This window comes from Polypterus senegalus, chromosome 7 (assembly GCF_016835505.1).
Source record: "Polypterus senegalus isolate Bchr_013 chromosome 7, ASM1683550v1, whole genome shotgun sequence".
NCBI lineage: Eukaryota > Metazoa > Chordata > Cladistia > Polypteriformes > Polypteridae > Polypterus > Polypterus senegalus.
Genome location: NC_053160.1, coordinates 153,286,865 through 153,309,726, shown reverse-complemented (window position 1 = coordinate 153,309,726; position 22,862 = coordinate 153,286,865). Strand labels below are relative to the sequence as shown.

The following is a 22,862-nucleotide window of genomic DNA, read 5'->3' as shown; positions in this document are numbered from 1 at the left end:
TTTTAAAATATTACTGATTAGATCCTGCCATGTTTTGAAAAAAGTCTGTACGGATCCTCGAACTGAGTATTTGATTTTTTCCAATTTCAAATAATATAACACATCGGTTTCCCACTGACTTAAAAGAGGAGAGTTTGGATTCTTCCAGTTTATCAGAATAAGTCTGCGTGCCAAGAGTGTAGTGAATGCAATCACAATTTGTTTGTCTTTCTCCACTTTAAGCCCCTCTGGAAGAACCCCAAACACAGCTGTTAATGGGTTAGGAGGGATTGTGAGTCCATGGCTTTCTGAAAGGTAATTAAAATTTTTCGTCCAGAATGATGTTAATTTGGTGCAGGCCCAGAACATGTGACCCAGTGCGGCCGGAACTAGTTTGCAGCGTTCGCAGGTTGGATCATGCCCTGGAAACATTTTGGAGAGTTTTAGTCGACACAGATGTGCTCGATAAATAATTTTACGTTGTATAATTGTATGCTTTGCGCATATGGAGCTCGAGTGAACTCTCTGCATTGCTACTTTCCACTCCTTTTCTGATATATTAATTGAGAGATCTTTTTCCCAGTGTCCTCTTGGATCTTTGAAAGGGAGGGATTGTAAAATGATTTCATATATTGTAGAGATGGCGTCTAAGTCCTTGAGATTGAGCAATATTTTTTCCAGCATGGATGTGGGTGCAAGATGAGGAAAATCTGGAAGGTTCTGTTTAACAAAGTTCCTGATTTGAAGATAGTGAAAGAAATGTGTAGTTGGAATGTTAAATTTGGAATATAATTGTTCATAGGATGCAAAGACGTCTATATAAAGATCTCTAAGCAAGTTAATTCCAAATTTTTTCCAGATATTAAAAACTGCATATGTTGAAGGTTGAAAGAGATGGTTCTCTTGCAGGGGTGCCACAGATAGAAGCTTCTCCGTCTTAAAATGCTTTCTACATTGGTTCCAGATTCTGACTGAGTGGAGTACAATTGGATTATTAGTATATTGCCGATAACGTGTGTTTATTGGAGCACAGAGCAAGGAATACAAAGAAGTACTGCAGGATTTTACTTCTATTGCGGTCCATGCCTGTGTATGTTCTTCTATTTGTGTCCAGGTTCTTATCGCCTGTATATTTGCCGCCCAGTAATAAAACTGGAAGTTAGGTAGAGCCATGCCGCCTTCTGCCTTTTGTCTTTGTAGGGTCGCTCTTTTGATGCGTGGATGTTTTGAATTCCAAATAAATGAGGTTATTGTTGAATCTAATTGCTTAAAGAATGATTTATTAATGTATATTGGGATGTTTTGAAATAAAAAAGGAGAATATTCATCTTAACAGTGTTAATTCTTCCAGCTAGTGTGAGATGAAGGGTTGACCATCTATGCAAGTCTTGCTTGATTTTTTCCATGCAGATGGCGAATGTTTTTTGCAAAGAAAAAAACAAGAGAAAGGTCAATAATGAAAACCATAACTGAAGAAAGTTATTTTTATTAACTAAAATCTGTAATTGTTCAATTTTCATGCCTAACTGAAAGTCAGGAGATTAAAAAAACTAAAATACATTCAAGTAAGATTGAAAAGAAAAAAAAAGTTTATTAATGAGGGGAGGTTTGACTATCAACCTGCTTCTTTTAGAAACTGTAATGTCTTTAGACTCCAAAAGCTGGTGCTGATACAGCAGCAGTATTGGGCACAGGGTCGCAGTGAGTCTTGGAGAGATTGCCAGACCATCATAAGCCTGATACATACAAGTGTACTCACATTTGCACACTGGGCATGCTCAGAAATGCTAATTTAACTGACAGATTTGGAAATGTGGGAGAAAACCCCAGATAAGAGGGAAAAAGGCAGACTCCAAAGAGACAATGACTCAAACCAAGGTGCTTCATTTGAGAGGCAGCTACCACTGTACTCCACAACTAACATTTGTAAGATACTTTTTTTTAAATAATATCTCATGACCTATATAATAATCAAAAAAAAGGAAAAAAAAATACATCATTTGACCAAAGCAATAATATAAAAATATCTGCAAAAATGTGTCAAAGAGCCTATAAATTAGGATACTTTTCCAGCTCATAGGGCACAGGATTATCTAGACTTTCACTGATGGGTTTGCTGAAAGATGTGTTCTTCTTAAATGGATTATCCTTTGAGCGAGCAGCTGTTACTCCCTAAAAGACAGACAATGGAAATGTTTAGTTAACTTTCTACTGTTTCTTTTACAAAAGTTCATAATTCTCCATCCACTAAAAATACTTAAAAAAGCATAACAGAGCTTTAAGATAAAGGCAAGCTCAACACATGTTTTTAATAAATCAAAAGTTAAAAATATTACAGTCCACAACAGACTGTTTTAGAAATATACCGTCTGTTCAGAAGAAAACATTTTGTTAGTTTTTATTACTGCTAGTTACTTTAATGGCTATGAATATAACCAAATGTGTGACGAGCGTAAAGAAAACAAACCACACAGTTTTAACACCGTATAAAACATTTGTTTTCCATGTAATGTTTTACTAGTCAGAAAATAAAGTCATTTATTTTAAAATTAATACAAGTGTGACTTAACAGTATGGAAAACTACTTTTGCTAATTAATTTCTTCACCTCAAAACTGGCAACATGATTTATAAAAATGTCTTAGGATTCCCCACAAACCCTGTAATACAGTATACATTTACTATAAAAATGAAGCAACGTTACTTAACAAACTATTTAACTTTGTTATCCATCAATATCCGAACTAGATTTTTAGAGTATTCTGGCAGTAAAACAAGAATGACCACTCAACTGGACACCATTTAATCAGAAGGTACACTTGTGTATAACACACTCTAACTCACAAAGTTCCACCAATTAATTTAATATGCACTTCTTTTAGATATAAGAATGAAAGTATTTGGAGAAAAATCCATAGAGACAAAGGGGCATAGAGTGAGCTGTCAGGCCAGGATTTAAAGCAGATGTGGTGCCATTACAGGGCCTCTGCCCAACCATTTTGCTTATTGACCCATTCTATTTTTTATACTATAGTTTTTAAAATGTTTTACTCTTTTCAAATTAAAATACTACATACATGCATTTTAATATACAGGGTGGTCAGATCTAATTATGCAGATCCAGATCGTCTGCATGACTGATTTATGTGGGGACGATTCCAGCTTGGTGCAAAGACGATTCTTCATGTTGTCAGTTCGCACACTTCTCGATGGTCCGGGATTTTTCGGGTGATTTTCTATGTAATAAACTTAAAAAGCAAAGCAGCGGGTCCAGATGGAGTATCACCATGACTGCTGAAGGCCTGTGTGCTGGAACTGGGGAGTCCTCTACAGCGCATCTTCAACCTGAGCCTGGAACAGGGGAGAGTCCCGAGGCTTTGATTAGTTCCAGCATAAAGAAGAAGCACGCCTCACACCTGGACAAACTTGTAAGGAAGGCAGGCTCTATTGTAGGAATGAAGCTGGACAGTTTAACATCTGTAGCAGAGCGTCGGGCGCTGTGCAGGCTCCTGTCAATCATGGAGAATCCACTGCATCCACTGAACAGTGTCATCTCCAGGCAGAGGAGCAGCTTCAGTGACAGACTGAGGAGATCGGTCCTCCCCCACACTATGCAACTCTTCAATTCCACAAGGGGTGGTAGATGGTCAAATGCTAACATTATTCAAAGTTATTGTCTGTTTTTACCTGCATTTTTATTACTCTTTAATTTAATATTGCTTTTTGTATTAGTATCCTGCTGCAGGATTATGTGAATTTCCCCTTAGGATTAATAAAGTATCTATCTATCTATCTATCTATCTATCTATCTATCTATCTATCTATCTATCTATCTATCTATCTATCTATCTATCTATCTATCTAAGTTATAGCATAATGAAAATTGCATAATTAGATCTGGACCACCCTGTACATCTTTCTTGATTAAAATATCAATTAATTATATGCCTGCACAGCAAAATTGCCAATGTTACTTTATCACTGTAAGAGTTAACTAACTTTTCGAAATTATTTGGAAATGGATACCAATTTTACAGTATTTGAAAACGCAGAGGTGCGGACTGCAACAGGTGACACCATCCAAGAATGTGACACCCAAATGACTGTCTATAAAATTTTTGTTCACTGTTTTAGGCTGAAATCACCAAGGGGGACCAAAATTTATAACAATTGATTGTCCGTGAGCTGAAATTACCAAGGGGGACATCATGCATGATAAAACGATCAAGTGACTGCATGTCATTAACAGTGGGATTTACCACAAAGCATTAAATGGCCAGGTGTCCGTGAGATGCATTGTTTAAAGTATGATCAACTCTCAGTTAAGAAGTCCTATTCATCAAGTCACCCAGGGGCATATGGGGGAATTAATCCGGCCTTGGTTACTGCACTGGGTGAAACTAACCTAGTGATGCCACTGTGTCTATCTATCAATGTTTAGAAAATAAGATTTAAAGTTTTACCAATCACAACCACTCAAAGCATTTGACAATACCAGGAGCCTATCAGTTAGGAATGTACTAAATTTACTAATTATGTAGGTAGGACATGTTAGAGGAAAATGTGAAAAAAGCAAGATAATCGACAAGGTCTCAACAAACAACTTTAGGTTTTATTAGAGAAAACGTTACAGAAATGTTTACAAAACATTCTAGATTTGCTGAATAAGCTACAAAGTAGTAAGCTAGACAGTACGATTTTGGAAGTCTTTCAAAACTACACTTGATATTATTTTAGGAGAATCAAGTGGCTAGGACTGGAAAGCTGTTTTGGGCTTAATGGCCTGTTCTCATCTAGATAGTTCTAATGTTCTAATGGTATACATTAGTGTTAAAACTTATTCAAACTAGACATGAAAAGCTATATATATATATATATATATATATATATATATATATATATATATATATATATATATATATATATATACTGAGAGCTTATTTAACAGTGCCCAAAATAAAATTAGGCTCAGTTGAGACAAATTTAGGCCCACCCTTTTAGGGAATACTAGCACCACTACAGCTTCAAATTCAAGACCCTAGAGCTGCAAGGAGGTGTATCTAGTTTTGTACCTCTTTTGCAGAGTGAAATGTGGAGAAGGTGACAGGATGTGTAAATCCAGAGGTCACAGTTTACCACATCAGGAAAGCCTGGGTAAGAGTCTCATTCAAAAATTTTCTGAATCTGCTTCTTCAGTTAAAATGTCACAAGGAGCCAGAACCTAGCCTGACAGAAATAGGTGTCAGCTGAGGAAATGGTAATTCCATAAATGTGCAGATCTGATATAATGTTAATATGTATTGTGACGGACTGCCGGGTCCCATGCCCGGCCGGGACTCCCCTGCTGCATATGTTCATGGACAGCTCAATACCTCCCCCGGGACGCTTGGGGGCAGCCTCCCTGGTCGTTGTTTATTTCCCAGTCTCCCACATGGCTCCATGGGACATGGAGTCCTCCACAGCCTGGTTGGGAGATGGGGTGGCCGCTAGGGGTGCTGCCGAGAGCCAGCAACCCGGATGGATGAATTATCAGTCCCACCCGGAGGTGCAATCGGGACCAGCTGGTCAAGCACCTGGAACACTTCCGGGTGGGCTATAAAACGGGCCAGCCTCCCTTTATTCGAGGCTGGAGTCGGGTGGAAGCAGGACAAAGCAGGAGAGAGTGTGGAGGCGGCCCGAAGAAGAAGGCATTGTGTGGCCAGGACTGTGTTTGGGGTTTGTGTGCACTTGACTTTGAATTGTAAATATTAGTTGTAAAATAAACATGTGGTGGTGGATTACAACATGTCTGCCTGTCTGTGTCCGGGCTGCGTTCACAGTATGTAACATTTTTTCCTATTTTTGGGGAGGAAAAATAAACAAACCTTTACTTTCTAAAATAAAGTATACAGTAAACTAGCAAAGTGGGGCACTGCTGAGCATTGTTGCCTCATATCCCCAAAGGTCACGATTTGATTTGTAGTCCAGCCACTGTCAGAGTGAAATGTGCATATATATTCTTTCTGGGCTCATGGGGGTTACTATTTGATGACTACAGTTTCTTCCCACGACATATACATTTGAAGGTTAGGTTCATCAGTTGTCTAAATTGGCTTAAGGCCATGTCACATTAAATGATTTTCCAGTGACTTTCAGTAAGACTTCATTTACATAATCTTAACGAGTTGGGGGTAGTCAAGATGCATTCCCATGAAATTTCTTTGTGTAATCTGACATACCCAGTGACTTAGTCCAACCATTCTGTGACTTGCACTGAAAAATCAACAGTCTGAAGTCATGGTGAGGGCTCTTTATGTGTGAGAGCCGACAACTAATCAACTAATGAAGGAAGTGCAATGCATATAATGCAGCTATAAGTGTTTTGGACATCACAAACAGATCAGAGGCTCATCTGTGATGTCTTGTGTTCTATGTGCTATGACAGAATGAAAAATAAGGAAATTTCGGCTGCACTCACTGTACCTGGAAAGCATTCGTACATCATTGGCTGTTAGAAAAAGAGATGAGCTCGTAATTCTTTTGAAAAGTAAAACTGTGCTGTAAAGTTACTGGAGAGTCATCTACTTTATTATACCTTGTTATTCCTAAAAGTTGTGTAACGTTATGACAGCTTTAGTATAGATTTTTTGTGAGTGTCTATCCTTGGTTGATTCCAACATTGTACTCATTATTGCTGGAATGGGCGTTAGATGATTGTGACTCTGAACAAGAATTATTAGGTTATGAAAATGGATGAATGATGACTCAATTATACTTTTTGAAGAAAGTAAAGGGACAATACTCTGTTTTCTATTTCTGTGAGTTACTGCAGGGTGTTAATACAAAATGACATTGAGACAGTACAAGTCTAAACATATAGGATCATGTCTGATGCTTTCTGTCTCACTAAACACTTGGAAGTCCTAAAATGTCAATGTGTTCCACACTGACATATGAAGTGAATGAGTTAGCAATAAAACAATGACTGCACTGTGATAGTATGAAAAAAAAATGAGCATGATAGAAATTTAAACAAGAAACAGCCAACAAAAATGAGCTCTGAGTTGATTGTTGAACAAATATAACACATAATGTAAGAGGAAAAACATGAGACCATCTGCAAGCAATTTAGAACAACTAAGGAATGTGGTGCATGCCATTTTGAAGGACATTCCTCTTAAAACTGCTTGCTGACTCTACAGTTCCACAGAGAACACAGTTAACAGCTTTTTAGCAATTTTGTTTTACCTTACTGTGCTAAATTTGGCATTTTCACTAAAAAAACTAAATTAAATTAATCATTTATAATTGGGGCTGGAATTCAGGATTTTTTAAAGTTATTTTATTACAGAATTACATTAAGGATGGCAGCAAACTCATATTCCTTTTCTGGTCAATAAAGCATATTTTTGAGTTTTTAATTGTAATACAAAGAGATCGCTGAAGTCTTCACTGAATATATATTAATCACAGTTTGGTTAATGCTTTTACCTGAAGATGCAAGTGTTCTATAAATATAAAAAATATATAATACATGTGTCGCTGACCTTCAAACTATAGCAGTTTTATGGCAAAGAAAAAACAGCACCATTTGTTGCAGCAGCTTGAATGAATATCAACATTAATAAGGTTTGGCCAGGACCTCACTGATCTTTATTTATAACAACTACAATATCGAAGTTGATTTTTTTAAGAAGATATTTTGGCAACATTGCTTTTCAGTATCCTTACTTTTAAAATTCCACTTCACAAATGTGAGGGAGTAAAAGTCCCTAACCCTAACCCTAATTCCTCAAAATCAGGTAAAGCAATGGTTTGCAATAAAATGAGACCTTGATGGAAAATTGTAATCATTTTTCCAGGGAAAAGATAAGCTTGTGAAAACTAAAAGATATCCATATCTGAGAAACTCAATGAAATGACATTAAAATATCACATTATATACATTCATTTGGGACAACCTTTTAATATGACTCCCCTATTGTGATGCTTTGGTAAAAAATCTAATCATTTAAAGTGTAATTACATATTTCTGAAATTATCAAAACCATTAGAGCATGTTGTTACACATTTAAGTCAACCTAAATATAATGAACTCTCGCAAGTACATTTTTATGAAATAATTAAGTACAACATAAGTAATGTAATCACTGTTGTTAAGAAAAGAGGGAAGATAAAATAAACTTACTGTAAATAAACAGCCATAATAAGCAATTCTTCATATCATAATGATGTCTAAATCCTTTAGGTTAATCCATAGAATGGATTCACTGTATTTCTAAATCAAACTGACAAGTTTTAACCTCTTTTTGAAATGTTAGCAGACACAATTGTTAATAAATTATAAGTGTAGTAGGTAAGATCATGACCGTACTTGCAAAATAACACCAGGATGAGTTTGAGGGTCACCAAAACACTATTGTCTACCATGCTGCTTGGTAACTTTCTCCAAAAAACTATGTTTCTCTGTGTGAAGAAAAAATTCTAAACATTTGTCTTATCTAGCTTCTTGATGAATAATTTCAAAGAAACAGCTAACTAATTCCTTTCATAATGTTAAACACTATATCACCTCTTAACTCTATTTGCTTAAATTCAAAAGTTTCAGCTCCTTTAGTCTTTCTTCCTAGGTCATACCTTACGGCCTAGCTGTTCTTCTCTGGACCTTTCCTAGTGCTACAATGTGTTATTTGCAATACTGAAACCAAAACATAGGTTTAACCTTCTTTGATTTATACTCCACAAACAGAGTTAAATAACCTAACAATCCTATTTGTCTTATTCACGACAGCTGCCTAGGTGAAGACAGTGACTAATCTAATATAATCCCTAGGTCTTTCTCATAAGGTGAACTCTCAAGCTTCAGAACACCCATTGTCTAGTCAAATCTCACATGTGTACTTTCTACCTGTAATACTTTACATTAAAACATTACAATAATTATGGTGAGAACAGGCAATTCAGCCAAGCACAGCTCATCAACCTCTCTTTACATAGCTTTTAAGTACTGATTTACTATTGTAAGTTGCTAGTTGACAAGTTGTAATTTGGCATTGTATTCTCATTAAAAATATTCAAATATAAGTTGAGTATTTAGATTAGCATATTTTTTACAGTGGAATGTGAGGAATATTTTATTGTCATTATAAAAGTAATTGACAGTGGTATAAGAGTAAGCACTATACTTGTACCCTGTCTTGATACTTAGCTACAATTTCTTTGAAGTGGAGATGTTTTATTCTCCATGAATTGGCTTTTTCACTGACCTGCAACATCCTCCCCAGTCTACAGACATGTCCTAAAGTTTGTTGGCAACTATAAATGTGACTAGTATGAGTAAATATGGGCATTTCTGCAATCTCAAGGTTGGTTCTTGTTGTGCACTTTGACTACCCTTGAAGATGAATTTGGGTCAAGTGGGTTTAAAATAGATGGAATGCAAGAAAATAATTTATAGCTAAAATAAAAAAAATAGTGTGTAGTACAGTGGCTTGCCACATTACAACATCAATTATGATGAGAACAGGCCATTTAGCCCAAGACAGAGTCAAACTCTCTTCACCTAACGCTTAACTCTTAGGCCTGATGTACTGTTGTAAGCTGCCATTCACATTACTATCTTTAAGGAGATAACAAAACTGAAGGTTATAGAGATGAAGTGCCTAAACTGGAAGTAAACCTTGCAGACAGAGCGCAAATCAGACAGACGGTGAAAGTAAGCACTATAAAAGGCAATAATAATGGGCAAAGAATGAAAGGTGGGAATTTAGTAAAATAAAAAGCACAGCAGAAAGGGGAAGGACAAACAACAAGAGGAAAACCAAGGAAGAAATGAATAGATTGTATCAAGGAGGGTAGTGGAGAGATAGACCTGCACTTAGTAACAAACACAGAGGTGTGAAAAGCAGGAAAGGGGGAGGAAGAAGAACAACAACAAGAAGATAAAGAGGATTAAAATCCTACAGCATACTTGTTTGATTCCCAGTTGTGTGGAGTTTCTTTGTTCTCCTTATTTTGTTGTCCACTCAGTAGAGAAAAGGCATGCTCTTAAAATAATTACCAATATTTCACTGAATGAGTGATAGGTCCCATGTCACACTTGCGTTGCATTTAAAATTTGCACCCACATCAGCAGAGACAATTTCATGCTTCCCATACTCATTACTATAGTAGATAAAATAGGCTGATAATGTAAAAATGTATATACAGCACGCTAACAAAGCTTGCTATTAGATTTCCATAATACCAATACATACCTGCACATTTTTATAATTTTCAGACCAGTAAGTGATCGCCTGTTCAGATTTATAATCATGTCTCTGGAATAAGAAAGCACATAAAATATGTTTTGTCACATTGCCCAAACAAAATAAACAGAACAAACCTAACTTTATTCTTTATGTAAACATAATGAAGCACAAAGAAACAATTTAAATGTTTTATTCTGTAGGCTATGCCTTTCACAACTTGTTTAAAAGCAAAAACCTTTGACTCATTACACAGGCAGAGTGAATTTTTATTAATAAGTAAAGATACTTGTAATTCTTACTTTAACCTTAAATTGTGGTCCTGGATTGAAAGCAAAAAACAAACGTTCACTAAACTTCACGATTATATTTCAAACGGTAGCTTATTAATTAATTAATTAATTAATTAATTAATTAATTAATTATACCGTAATTCGGTTCTTTATTTTTTAATGCCAGACTATTTATAACCCTAAAGGATTCTAAGATACATTTTCATATTTTTAACTTATTGCTGTGAAGAACAAACTATAACAAAGCCAGAAACAGGAGAATATGTGGTAAAAAAATAGAATTTGGTGAAGTGATTTTAAAGAAATAAGTTATTGAAGGTTATCACATATTTCACAATAAAAGTGTTTTTTATAATTTAATTCCATGAAAATATCATACAGTATATTGGGCTGAACTAGTAAGATGAAGGCTGTAATTTAAAGAAAATAAAAACAAATCTGTAAGCAAACACAGTAAACATCCCAAGCACCCCTATAGGCACTTCAAACCTTTGCTGGTGGGGTCCTTTACTGTCATGGTACCTTGGCTGTTCTATCAGACAAATTTTACCTCTGTGTCCCATAGTATACTCAGCAAGAACAAACAGAAAATGGCCTTCACCGGTACCACCACTGTTTTCCTGCCATCTCTGGTGTGTCTTTCCTAAAGAGAGCAGAGGCTCAGCACTTACTTTCCTTGCAATCACACATATCTTTAGTGGCCTTCAAGCCACCTCCATTTTGCATTGCTCCCCAGTTCAGTTAATCTACTACCAACTAAAGGCCATGTAGTCAGGCATGCTAGGTGTTTTCTGGCCTGCAGTAACAAATCTGCAGGGAACCCCCTTGAATGATACAATTGGAAATCCCTCCAAAAGGGGAACCAATCTCCATTGCGAGAGTATACGTAATGAATATTAATTTTTTAGTAATGTTTAATGTAGTCAGCGTCATTTTCATAAAACATGAAGAGGATTTACATTTCTGGAGGCCAAAATTGGACTGCCTTGGTTTGTTTGGATAACTCAGCTATTTCTGATTTTACTTCAGTCATTCTCTCCAGGGCCCACCATAGTCACTACATAGCCAAAATCAATAGCACCAATTCATCCATAGGGTGAGTGGGTAACAGTGAGACAAGGGTCTAAGAAGTCACAATTTAGTCCATCACTTTTGCCTCTGGTGAGAGAAGTTTTTCATCTTTAAAGCTGATTAAAACTTCCTTGAGATCCACCATGTGCCAGGAGAAGCTTTCAGGCCTGCCTCTACCTTCAGTAGAGGGCAAAGTGTAAAGGTGTTTGGACCTGGAGGACATAGTGGCTGCATGTGCTGTAGTCAAAGTGATTGTGAAAGATGCAGTAATACCTTTACAAGCAATTTTTGTTTTTAAATTTGTATTATGTACAGATTGATTTTATTTTTTAAATATTACAATGTGCAATTTGTATTTACTTTTATTATCATGTGCACATTATATTTCTATGCATTTTTTTTACTTTTTCACTTACTTAGATTTTTAAAATGTAGTCTATTCTATTATCATTGTTTTTCTATTTTCTATACAATTCTTTAATTTATTGTAGTGTTTTATTTATATAAAGTGCTTTTCACTAAATTAAAATAAAGGATTTGTGTTTATTAAATTCTCTCTGTTGATCTTATTCATTTTGACTTTACACTAAAATAATGGTAATAAATTTGAGGGTCCCTTGGAGTTTTTTGCCTAGGGCACCCAGAGTCCCTAGAATCGCCTCTAACCTTGGTGACACTTTATTACTCAGACCAGACCCTTCCTTTTCACAACACTCACTCTGTTCAGGAATGTTACTCCTCCTACCTAAAGGCCTGTTTTCACCTGTTTGTTCCTAAATTGTAAATGTGTCAACACTGGCTTAAAAAAATGATTTGGGGAAACAATCATTTTTTTGGCATGGCGTCAAAGGAACAGCTAAATCTACATTATTCAGTAGTTTTAAAATAGAAATGCAAGGTCTGAAATGCAAGAACTCAAGCACTTACTTTTTTTGAGGGTGGTGGGACAGACTGAAAGCCCTCAATCTTATAATCACATCTTGCCGTTGATACAAGTTCCACTGGTGAAGGGGGTCGGTTGCTCTCCTCCTGGACTTCTTTGCTGGAATTAAATATAATATAATGGATTTCTCTTCAAATAACTAAGAAAGTACCTTAAGGTGTTTTATGTAATTATATCAGCTTATTTTTTTATTACTTTACAAATTCTATTACAAAAAATAATGTGGTAAATAATCTGACTGTAGTCTCATCAGGCAGATGTGATTTTCTGAGAATGCACATCTGGGGACAACTCACTAAAATGTCTGTAGTGAACAGCACTGAAATCTGCTGCTTAAAAGGCTTCACCCACAGGGTTTCCTCCTAAAAACCCATCCCAAGTTTCCTCCAGTTTAAGTAGTTTAAAACGGTTGGGGTTACAACATCTCATTTCTACTTATGTATTAGACAAATATGTAAAATGATTATGGAAAGACAAAGAGAGAAAAAGAAATTGAACAATAGATTTGACACTGAGTGAATTTAAAATAGAAAGGTAAAATTGCTGTAATCAGTTCAGAGTTCAGTAACACAAGGTGACTGAAGCTTCATGATTACCTTGTATATTATAATGAGTACAGAAGTCGGACAGGCACACACATACACGCACACACACATAGACAGCTGCTGCTACTTGGCCCCCACACAACTGAGAAGTGTTTTGACTTCTTTCTGTCATTTTGACTATTGCTATATGGGATAACAACAGCAAACAGAGTTTAAAGAAGCATTGCGGTCTATGTATATACTATTTGTTAAAACACTGTGACCATATTCTGGTATGGCATGTTTGCATTTCCAATTAGACAATGACGTTAACTTACTTTAGTTAATCATTTAAACACACAATGAGACCTTAGGAGATGTGCAGTCTCATTCAAGGTTCTGCTAGATCGATATCTGTGTCATTAGGCACGTCTACTAATTCAGGTGTTTTTTTAAGTACCAGAATGTTTATCTCCTGTGGCTCTTTGTTATCAACTAATTGAACAGCAGTCCTTTTCATGTCCTTTTGATGGCGTGTGATGCAACGTTTAGTTTGAATGAATAGTTTATAATTCATACTTTCACAAACATGGCTGGCAATCCTTTCACCCTTACATCGACTCCAACACCATCACAAATGAGAAAAACTGACAGCATACACAGCACCTGTGACAATGTAACATTTACTTTCACCACCCACTGATGTCTTTGAATGGCAATGCATAATCGGATTTTGCACAAAAACGTTTCCCTTACAACTGGTTACATTTACTTTTAACACATATAATGTGTTATAGACAAAAGCTATAGACAAAAGATCTCCTTAAAAGAGCCCTATTGAACATATAAATGTGTGTCACATGTGCGGTACATGTGACACACATTTATATGTTCGATAGGGTTCTTTTAAGGAGATCTTTTGTCTATAGACAGTTTATTGTAATCAGAACTTTGCTGTCTGTCATGTCAGGTTAACATGGGCACCATTGCTACTTGCAGTTCAAAAACACCGTCCCTACTTTGAGCACCATCTTCATGAAGCATTGTCTTGGTTTAGAAATATGACACTCAGTGAGACATCTCATCCACTTATAATTCACTAATTGTTATCTCCAAAAGTATACATTATATGTCTCACTCTATAAGACTAAACTGGCACCTGATCAAGAAGGAGATTTGGATTAAAGCAACAATTCAGTAGATCAAAAAATATTAACGGTACCCAAGGATTTAACATCAGTGCTCACTAAATTATATGGTGCAATTTGCCCCTAGATAAAATCTAATGATAATGCTGCTGATAATGTGCAGGGTTGTCCAATATATTCATTAACGTTGATAATTCAATATCAACACATGAATCAAGCACAGAAGAAAGAAACTAAAACTGAACAAAAAACTACTGTTTAACTGAATGGATTAAAATTCCAGCAACATGACATAGCAGGTACAAAGACGGGACCCAACCAAAATATGGAGCCCATTTCTGGAACATACTAAGGGCATCAACATAAGGTTGTTAATTTAAAACCAGTTGTAACATATCATACATAAGCTTACAAAATCAATGGATACATAAACCTACAAAATCCATAGACAAAACATTATGGATAAAGGTGTCAACCTTTATATATATAAAAAAATAAAAAATGGGAATGTTGAGCTCACCAGTTGGACATTTCATGTGAACACTCTTCCAAAGCGGTAGCTCCTAGTAATTTGTATCCAATTTGGCTCTCTAGTTTGCAGAGTTATGATGAAAAGCTAAATTCTCGCCTTATTTCAATATATAAAATAAAAAATATAATCAGCTTCACCAGAAATGATATTTGGCAGTTGCATTGTTTTGAAATGATACTTTATCTCATTGTTCCTTTTCTTTTTTTTCATGAAAAAAAATATTCCTAAACTTTTGTGTTGATTATGCAACAAAATAACAGCAGCCTCAATTTTCCTATAAAACCTCAATCAAAAATTCTTGTGAACTGATGTGAGGTGGAAAGCTACAAGTCACAAATGGTAACTCTAAAAAATTCACGTTAACACAACCTTACTGCTCCTGAAAAGATGATATGTTTATTTGAAAAGTCATTTTTCATAGCTGAGTTAGTGCACACTGGCAGGAGATGTCTTTTGTACATAACAGATCAATAAGAATTCTAATGAAATGGCCCACCAATATAAGTAGCTGTAAAATGACCAACATATGACATTTCTGCTAAGTAATTACTTGAGTGTACTGACATGAGGTATTCATCTTAAGAGCAGCTCATTAAATGAGGGAAAACAGTGTGGTACGAAACAATGTACTTCATCTGGAATATGAGATGATAAATGGTTGTTGTCACTGCTTTCTCTATAACTACTGGATATGCAGCTATTGCATGAATAAATATTTGTGTAACTTGTGACAGATTCCTGCTGGCAAGAACTGGACAGCAGACATCCAGTGATCACCCACTGTTATGAAAACAGCAGGAGACTAGAAAGGATAAAGCTAAGATGTGAGAAAGACGAATGCTTTCCTATTTAACACATTGTGTTAAATTTAACACAAATTGTAATAACCCAGTAAAGCTCAATAAAAAGGACAAAATTATACAGTGCCTATAAAAAGTACTGGGGGTCTTCTCAGACTGTCTTAAGACTGCTGTAGTTAAACCCCTACTCAAGAAAAATAATCTTGACCTCTCTGCTTTTGAAAATTTTAGACCCATCTCTAACCTGCCTTTCTTAAGTAAAATTCTAGAGAAGGCAGTCATTATGCAGCTAAATGACCACCTCAATAAACATGCTATTCTTGATAAATTTCAGTCAGGTTTTAGAACAAATCACAGTACAGAAACTGCACTTGTTAAGAGTAGTAAAAGACTTGTGGGTAACTGCAGACAGAGGCCATTTACCTGTTCTCATCCTCTTAGATCTTAGTGCCGCATTTGATACCACTGATCACCAAGTAAATCGCCTTAGTCAATGGCTGGGTCTCTCTGGCAGTGTCTTAAATTGGTTTGAATACTACCTGGCAGGTAGAAAATTCTTTGTTAGTTGTGGTAATTACAACTCAAAGACATGATATCCTATATGGTGTTCTACAAGGCTCCATCCTGGGTCCGCTGCTCTTTTCAATCTACATGCTTCTGTCAAGTCAGATTATCTCGGGGCATAACGTGAGTTACCACAGCTATGCTGATGACACGCAGCTGTATTTATCAATAACACCTGATGAACCAGACTCTGTTGTTTCACTAACACAATGTCTTACTTGTGTTTCTAATTGGATGAATAGTAATTTTCTCAAGCTAAATAAAGAGAAAACAGAAATTTTAGTGATTGTCAATAATGGATATAATGAGGTTATTAGAAATAAACTTGATGCATTAGGATTAAAAGTCAAGACGGAGGTAAACAACTTAGGGGTAAATGTTGACTGTAACCTGAATTTTAAATCACATATTAATCAGATCACTAGGACAGCATTTTTTCACTTAAGAAACATAGCAAAAATTAGACCTTTTAATCATTGAAAGATGTTGAAAAATTAGTTCACGCTTTTGTTTTCAGTCGACTAGATTACTGTAATGCACTCCCTCTCAGGACTACCCAAAAAAGACATAAATGGTTTGCAACTAGTGCAGAATGCAACTGCTAGAATCCTAACTAGGAAAAGAAAATCCGAGCAAATTTCCCCAGTTTTGATGTCACTACACTGGTTACCTGTTTCATTCAGAATTGACTTTAAAATACTGCTTATGGTTTACAAAGCCTTAAATAATCTTGCTCCATCTTATATATCGGAATGTCTGACACCTTATATTCCAAGTCGTAACCTTAGATCCTCAAATGAGTGTCTGCTTAGAATTCCAAGAGCAAAACTTAAAAGAAGTGGTGAGGCGGCCTTCTGCTGTTATGCACCTAAAATCTGGAATATCCTGCCAATAGGAATTCGCCAGGCTAATACAGTGGAGCACTTTAAAAAAACTGCTAAAAACTCATTACTTTAACATGGCTTTTTCATGACTTCATTTTAATTTAATCCCTATACTCTGTATATTCAATTTATTATCATAACTATTCATGGTGACTCTAAAATCCGTACTAACCACTACTCTTTCTTTTGTTGACCTGCGCCAACACCACCTAATCAAAGCACTATGATGTTCCTACATTGATGGATTAAAAGCCAGAAGTCTACATGATCATCATCATCTAGTCCTTCCATGAGAACCCTAAATACAAAGAGGACTGTTTCATTTATGTTAGGTAGAATGCCCAGGGCGGTCTCATGGTCTGGAACCCCTGCAAATTTTATTTTTTTTCTCTTCAGCCGTCTGGAGTTTTTTTTTGTTTTTTCTGTCCTCCATGGCCATCGGACCTTACTTTTATTCTATGTTAATTAGTGTTGTCTTATTTCAATTCTGACTTTGTCTTTTTTTTTCTCTTTTCTTCATCATGTAAAGCACTTTGAGCTACATTATTTGTATGAAAATGTGCTATATAAATAAATGTTGTTGTTGTTGTATTCACCCCAATGGATATTTTCACATTTTATTGTTACAAAATTTGAATCATGGAGGATCTAATTTGACATTTTTAACATTGATCAACAGGAAAAGACTCTTTAATGTCAAAAGTAAAAACAGATCTTGGCAAAGTGGTTATGGTAGACAGCTGGGACCCTTACCTGGCCGTGACACATCTATATTGGAAGGACCGGGGGAGAGAGTGGGCTCAGGGCATTATTTCCCCTGGAGCGATAGATGGCAGCCCCCCTGGGTTGCTGTGGTGCCTTGTATTCCCACAGAGCTCCATGGGAGTTGGAGTTTGCCACTGTCCTGTTGGGTTCCATGGGTGCCACAAGGGGGTGCTGCAACGGCTGCAGAACCCTACTATGTGGGGCTTTTGCCTTACCCGAAGGTTTTTCTGGATCATACTAATGAGCCACCGGAAGTACTGTGGGTGCAGGATAAAAGAAGCCCACTGATACTGCTCCAAGAGCCAGAGTCGGGAGGAAGGGAGACAAAGCTTGCCATGAAGAATGGAGGCGGAATGAAGAGAGAGAGAGATGAAGAAGGAAGAAGAAAAGACAATGCATTGTGCTGTTTATTGTACTTGTAACTGTGCTGAGAAGGTGGGAAACGACGGAAGTGTTTCCCACAGCCAAAATAGAAAATTCTGCTGAACTTATGCTCTGTATCGGTCTGTGTCGGGTTTGGGAAGCTGTGCGCCCCCTGCTGTCTAAATTAATTACAAGTCTAAAATACAAAATACTATAACTGATGGCATAAGTGCTGTCACTGGTGCAGTCAATTGGTTTTAGAAGTCATGTAAATCTGTGAATATCACCTGCCTGTAGTCAAGGGGTTCCAATTGATTGTAGTGTAAGTGTCCATGTATGTGGAAGGTCCAAATTGTGCTGAGTCAGTACAGTGACCTAACCTATACAATAAATATAAAAGAACACTCCAAGCCGCTGTGTGAAAAAGGGATTGAAAAGCACAAATCAGGAGATGCAAAAAGAAATGATCTAAGTCACTGAACATCTCTCAAGTCAATCATGGAAAGAGTATGGTAAAGTTGGAAATCTGCCGAGAGCAAGCTATCCACAAAAAATGAATGATCGTGGAAGAAGGAGACTAGTGAGAGAGGCAGGGGTGTGAAGGCAGAGTCATGAGGTCTGAGTCGGTGTTGGAAGCATTTACTGGGTTACTGGACGTGAAGTCAGAATCGGTAAAAATGTAAATGTAAATTGTAATATAATGTATAAAGATTTCCAATTTTACATATTAAACTGATTCAATTAAACTATTTTTCTTCTAGACTTTTGGTAAAAATATAGCTTCTTTTTTTAATTTTGCAAGTTTAATCATACGTTTAATGTTATTCTGTGTTTGTAAGCTACAACAGAATTTCTAGAGCCTTTAAACCCAAACTTTACAGCCTTTAAACCCAAACTTTAACAGGTTAGAGCGCTAAAAAGTCGTCAATGATTCACACTGTCAGTGATGAAATGCCTTGTATCTTGTATGTTGTTTATTTTCAAACAACAGAGAAAATATATCGGTCTGTTTACAAATAGGGGAGTCAGAGTTGGAGTAGGAATTGGTGGTACCAGAAACTGAGGAGTCGGAATCAGTGGTTACAGAAATGGAGGAATTGAGAAATTGAGTCATAGTTGGAGTCAAAGATTTTGTGTACTGATTCCACAGCCCTGGAGTGAGGCCATCTAGAGACCTCTGATAACTCCAAAGGAGTTACAAGCTACAGTAGCTAAGACTGGACAGACTGTGCAGAAATCAATGATGCCCAGGTACTGCCCAGGTAACATAAACACAGGTTTATGTAAGAGTAGGAAAAAGAAAGCTACTGTTAAAAAAGTGCACATGACCTCTAGCTAGAGTTTGCCAGAAGGTACGTGGGTGATTCTGTAGTCAGCTAGAAGTATGTTATATGGTCTGATGAAACCAACAGACTAAACACCACAGTTGAACACTGCACATTATCAAAAACAACACTATCACCCCCATGAAGCATGCTGGTGGCAGCATCATTCTGTGGGATGCTTCTCTGCAGGAGGTCCTGGAAGGCTTGTCGAAGTAAAGGACAAAATGAATGCTGCAAAATAATCGGAGATCCTGGAGGAGAACCTGATGCAGTCTACAGGAAACCTGTGCCTTGGAAGAAGATTTGTTTTTGAGCAAGACAACAAAACCAAGCATAAAGCCAAAGCTACACAAGAATGGCTAAAAGCAACAGATTAATGCTCTGCAGTGGAGTCAGAGAGTTTGTGGCTGGAGGTGAAAAATGCTTTTACTCACTGGCCCAACTTTTACACAAATGAGTGAGGGAAAACTACAGTGACAAAGGTTACAGAGACCTGTGCACACAGGCTGCACCTAATAAATACCGATCTGAAAGGGGGTGAATACTTATTGGATCATTCAGATTACAATTTCTGTTGATCAATGTCAAAAAAGCAAAATTAAATCCTCGTTTTTCCATGTTGTATAAAAATAAAATGAGAAACCTTCCAAGTGGTGAACAGTTTTTATGGGACATGTAAATGGACAACATGAATAATTTTTCACCATTTTCTGTTTTAATTACTTTTTTTTAATTAAAATGTTTAGCTAAATAAAATGTGTATTCATTAATTCATTCATTTTCCAAACTGCCTTAAGCCAATTTAGAGCTAAATAAAATATAGTAGCAAGGATTAAATGAATTATTCACTAAAAGAATACCATGTTAAAAGAATATTACTCATTCATTACTTAATTAAATTTCAACAAATCCATGGCAACAAAGGAAATGTAAATGTATTAATATCATCAGAGAGTATAAAGTTCAGTATGTATAACAAGACTCTTTGTATCTAGTCTACAGTATACAAAATATTTTTAAAAAATGACTAGCAGGTGATCCAGGTAGCTGAATGTTTAAAAAGGCTCAGCAGCTGCTATACCCATCATAGAAAGCAAATACACAGATCCCGAGCACGGAAGCCAGACAGACACCCCTGAGATTCCCATTAGACGCAGCAGATGGTTCACACGTGGCCACTACAAACTGCTACTGAATTCAATTCTACTTTAAGAACGCCTCATAAAAAGTCACCTGACATGTCAAGAAAGCGTACCATAAATTCCTTTGGGCAGAATAGCAGACTCTATTTGTGTTACTGGAGAAAGCAATATATCAAAGTAAAATCAAGAGAAGCAGATGTTGAAGAAAGTTAATGGCAAAAAACGAAACTTGATACGGTCTGATTAGGGAATTGTAATGCAGAATTACAGTAGGAATCAGGAAAATTGTAAAGTGTCTGATAGTTGCATATTCTTGTTTAATAACACATTTAAGAGTTAATGATTATAAAAATATCCTCCTAGCTAAAATTTTCTTTATGTTGTGCCGTTAACTAACAAAGCATTCCACACGACCTCAACTATAAGGCATTATTCTGAATGTGAGGCAGATCTCTCAACCACAAATAACTTCACAGGATTTAGTAAACAGTGTAAATGGCATGTTTTGACACTTTGAAGGGAGGATACAGATCAGTCAAGGAAACTATGGGGAAAAAAGCAAAGTTGAAAAGGCATGAAACATTACGAAGAACTGCTCAGTAGATCATTGGTAATATTTATCAGTAACCTTCATAGTGTCATTTTTACCCATGGAAGATCAAGCCAAAAAGTCAATATAAATACAGAAGAAAAGGTATGTCTGGTGTCAACTGGTATACTGATGCAAATTTAGTACACATCCGTTGTGTGATACATTTTGAGGCACCACTTCACAGCTTGATGTTGCAATCTGGGTTGTTGAAGTTTGTTTCTTTGCACACTTTTTTCTGCTGCTTGTACAAGAGAGGGTAGAATGTCAGTGCCTGATCTGAACGATTGACGTGCCCCTTGTGTTACTGCAGGCTACCATAGCACAAGGCTAAATGACTTGCACATTTCCCATGACATGAACATTGACAGTTGCCACATTGAGAACAGTGCTTAGGGGGCAAATGTCTTGCTTGTCCTTGTACTTTAGCACTATTATTTTGCCTTTTTGTCACATAGCTACTGTCACACCATGCTGAAGCTTCACCCAACCAAATTCACTGGGCATATCACAATGGCTCAGTCGTACAGTGCCGAATCATGCATCAGTTTCACTTTCCATGTCAATGTTTGATGACCATTTCACATTGTCATTGCTATCGCTCAATTCAAGCATTGGTTCAGTTTCAGTTTATTCTAAAATTGCCTTTATAGCTTTTCCTTTGCTTTAGTGTTTTCAGCTGGAGGCACCAACCCACTCATGAATATTGATGACTTATCTTGGAGTGGCAAAATGCCTAAAAATATTCATGATTCTTTCTAGCATGATGTTATTTCATCCAATAGATGGCAGCAGAATCCTCTCCTGAGCATTATTTGAACTTACAAATGTAAAGCGGATCATTATACAGTACATTACCCTGGGCATGACTTGTGGTTAACCGTAATTTTAGAAAATTCTGAGCCCAGGTCACACTCACAGTTAACACAAAGTGACATCATGAAATGATTACCAGTTAGAGGACTACTTCACCCAAAAATTATATTTTTTTATATGTTACTTAACCCATGTAGTTTTTAGTGATGGCTGGTTTTAATGCAGAGTGACGCTGAAAGCTTTATGATATAACAGAAACCAATAGTGACACATGCTGTTCAATAGCAACAAAAGTAAAAATCATCAATGGAAAAAAGAGAAACAAATCTCAAGTTACTGGTTTTGCATGATCTGCACATCACTTATCCATTTGTACTCACAAAGCATGCACAGTGCATGCTCTTTTTCTAAAATATTGTTAAATAATTACTTCTGGAATAATTCACTGCACAACAAAGTTTTTGCTTCTTGAACACTGTTGGGTGTTTCTTATAGATTTTTGGGTGCTGATCACGAATATAACATCAAAATTTACCCATCACGGGCGGCACGGTGGCGCAGTGGTAGTGCTGTTAGGAGACCTGGGTTCACTTCCCGGGTCCTCCCTGCGTGGACTTTGCATGTTCTCACCGTGTCTGCGTGGGTTTTCTCCGGGCGCTCCGGTTTCCTCCCACAGTCCAAAAACATGCAGGTTAGGTGGATTGGTGATTCTAAATTGGCCTTGGTGTGTGGGTGGGTTTGTGTGTGTCCAGTGTTGGCTGGGATTGGCTCCAGCAGACCCCTGTGACCCTGTGTTTGGATTCAGCAGGTTGGACAATGGATGGATGGATTTACCCATCACATACCATTTCTGATATTTGTATCCAAACATTTTCACTTCCGTAAGTGACTTATCAACA

At 36.6% G+C, this 22,862-nt stretch overlaps 1 protein-coding gene across 1 annotated transcript in view; it reads right to left on the bottom strand.

Annotated features, from left to right (window-relative positions):
* Positions 1–1,501: 1,501 nt before the first annotated feature.
* The window catches only part of spag8 (sperm associated antigen 8), a 53,435-nt gene continuing 32,074 nt past the window's right edge, over positions 1,502–22,862 (bottom strand). Inside the window, exons 4-6 of the mRNA XM_039758060.1 lie at positions 12,496–12,610; positions 10,214–10,276; positions 1,502–2,151 (exon numbers count right to left, since the gene is read on the bottom strand). Coding sequence (XP_039613994.1) covers positions 2,029–2,151; positions 10,214–10,276; positions 12,496–12,610 — 301 coding nt within the window. The 3' untranslated portion in view covers positions 1,502–2,028. The remainder of the gene's footprint in view (positions 2,152–10,213; positions 10,277–12,495; positions 12,611–22,862) is intronic.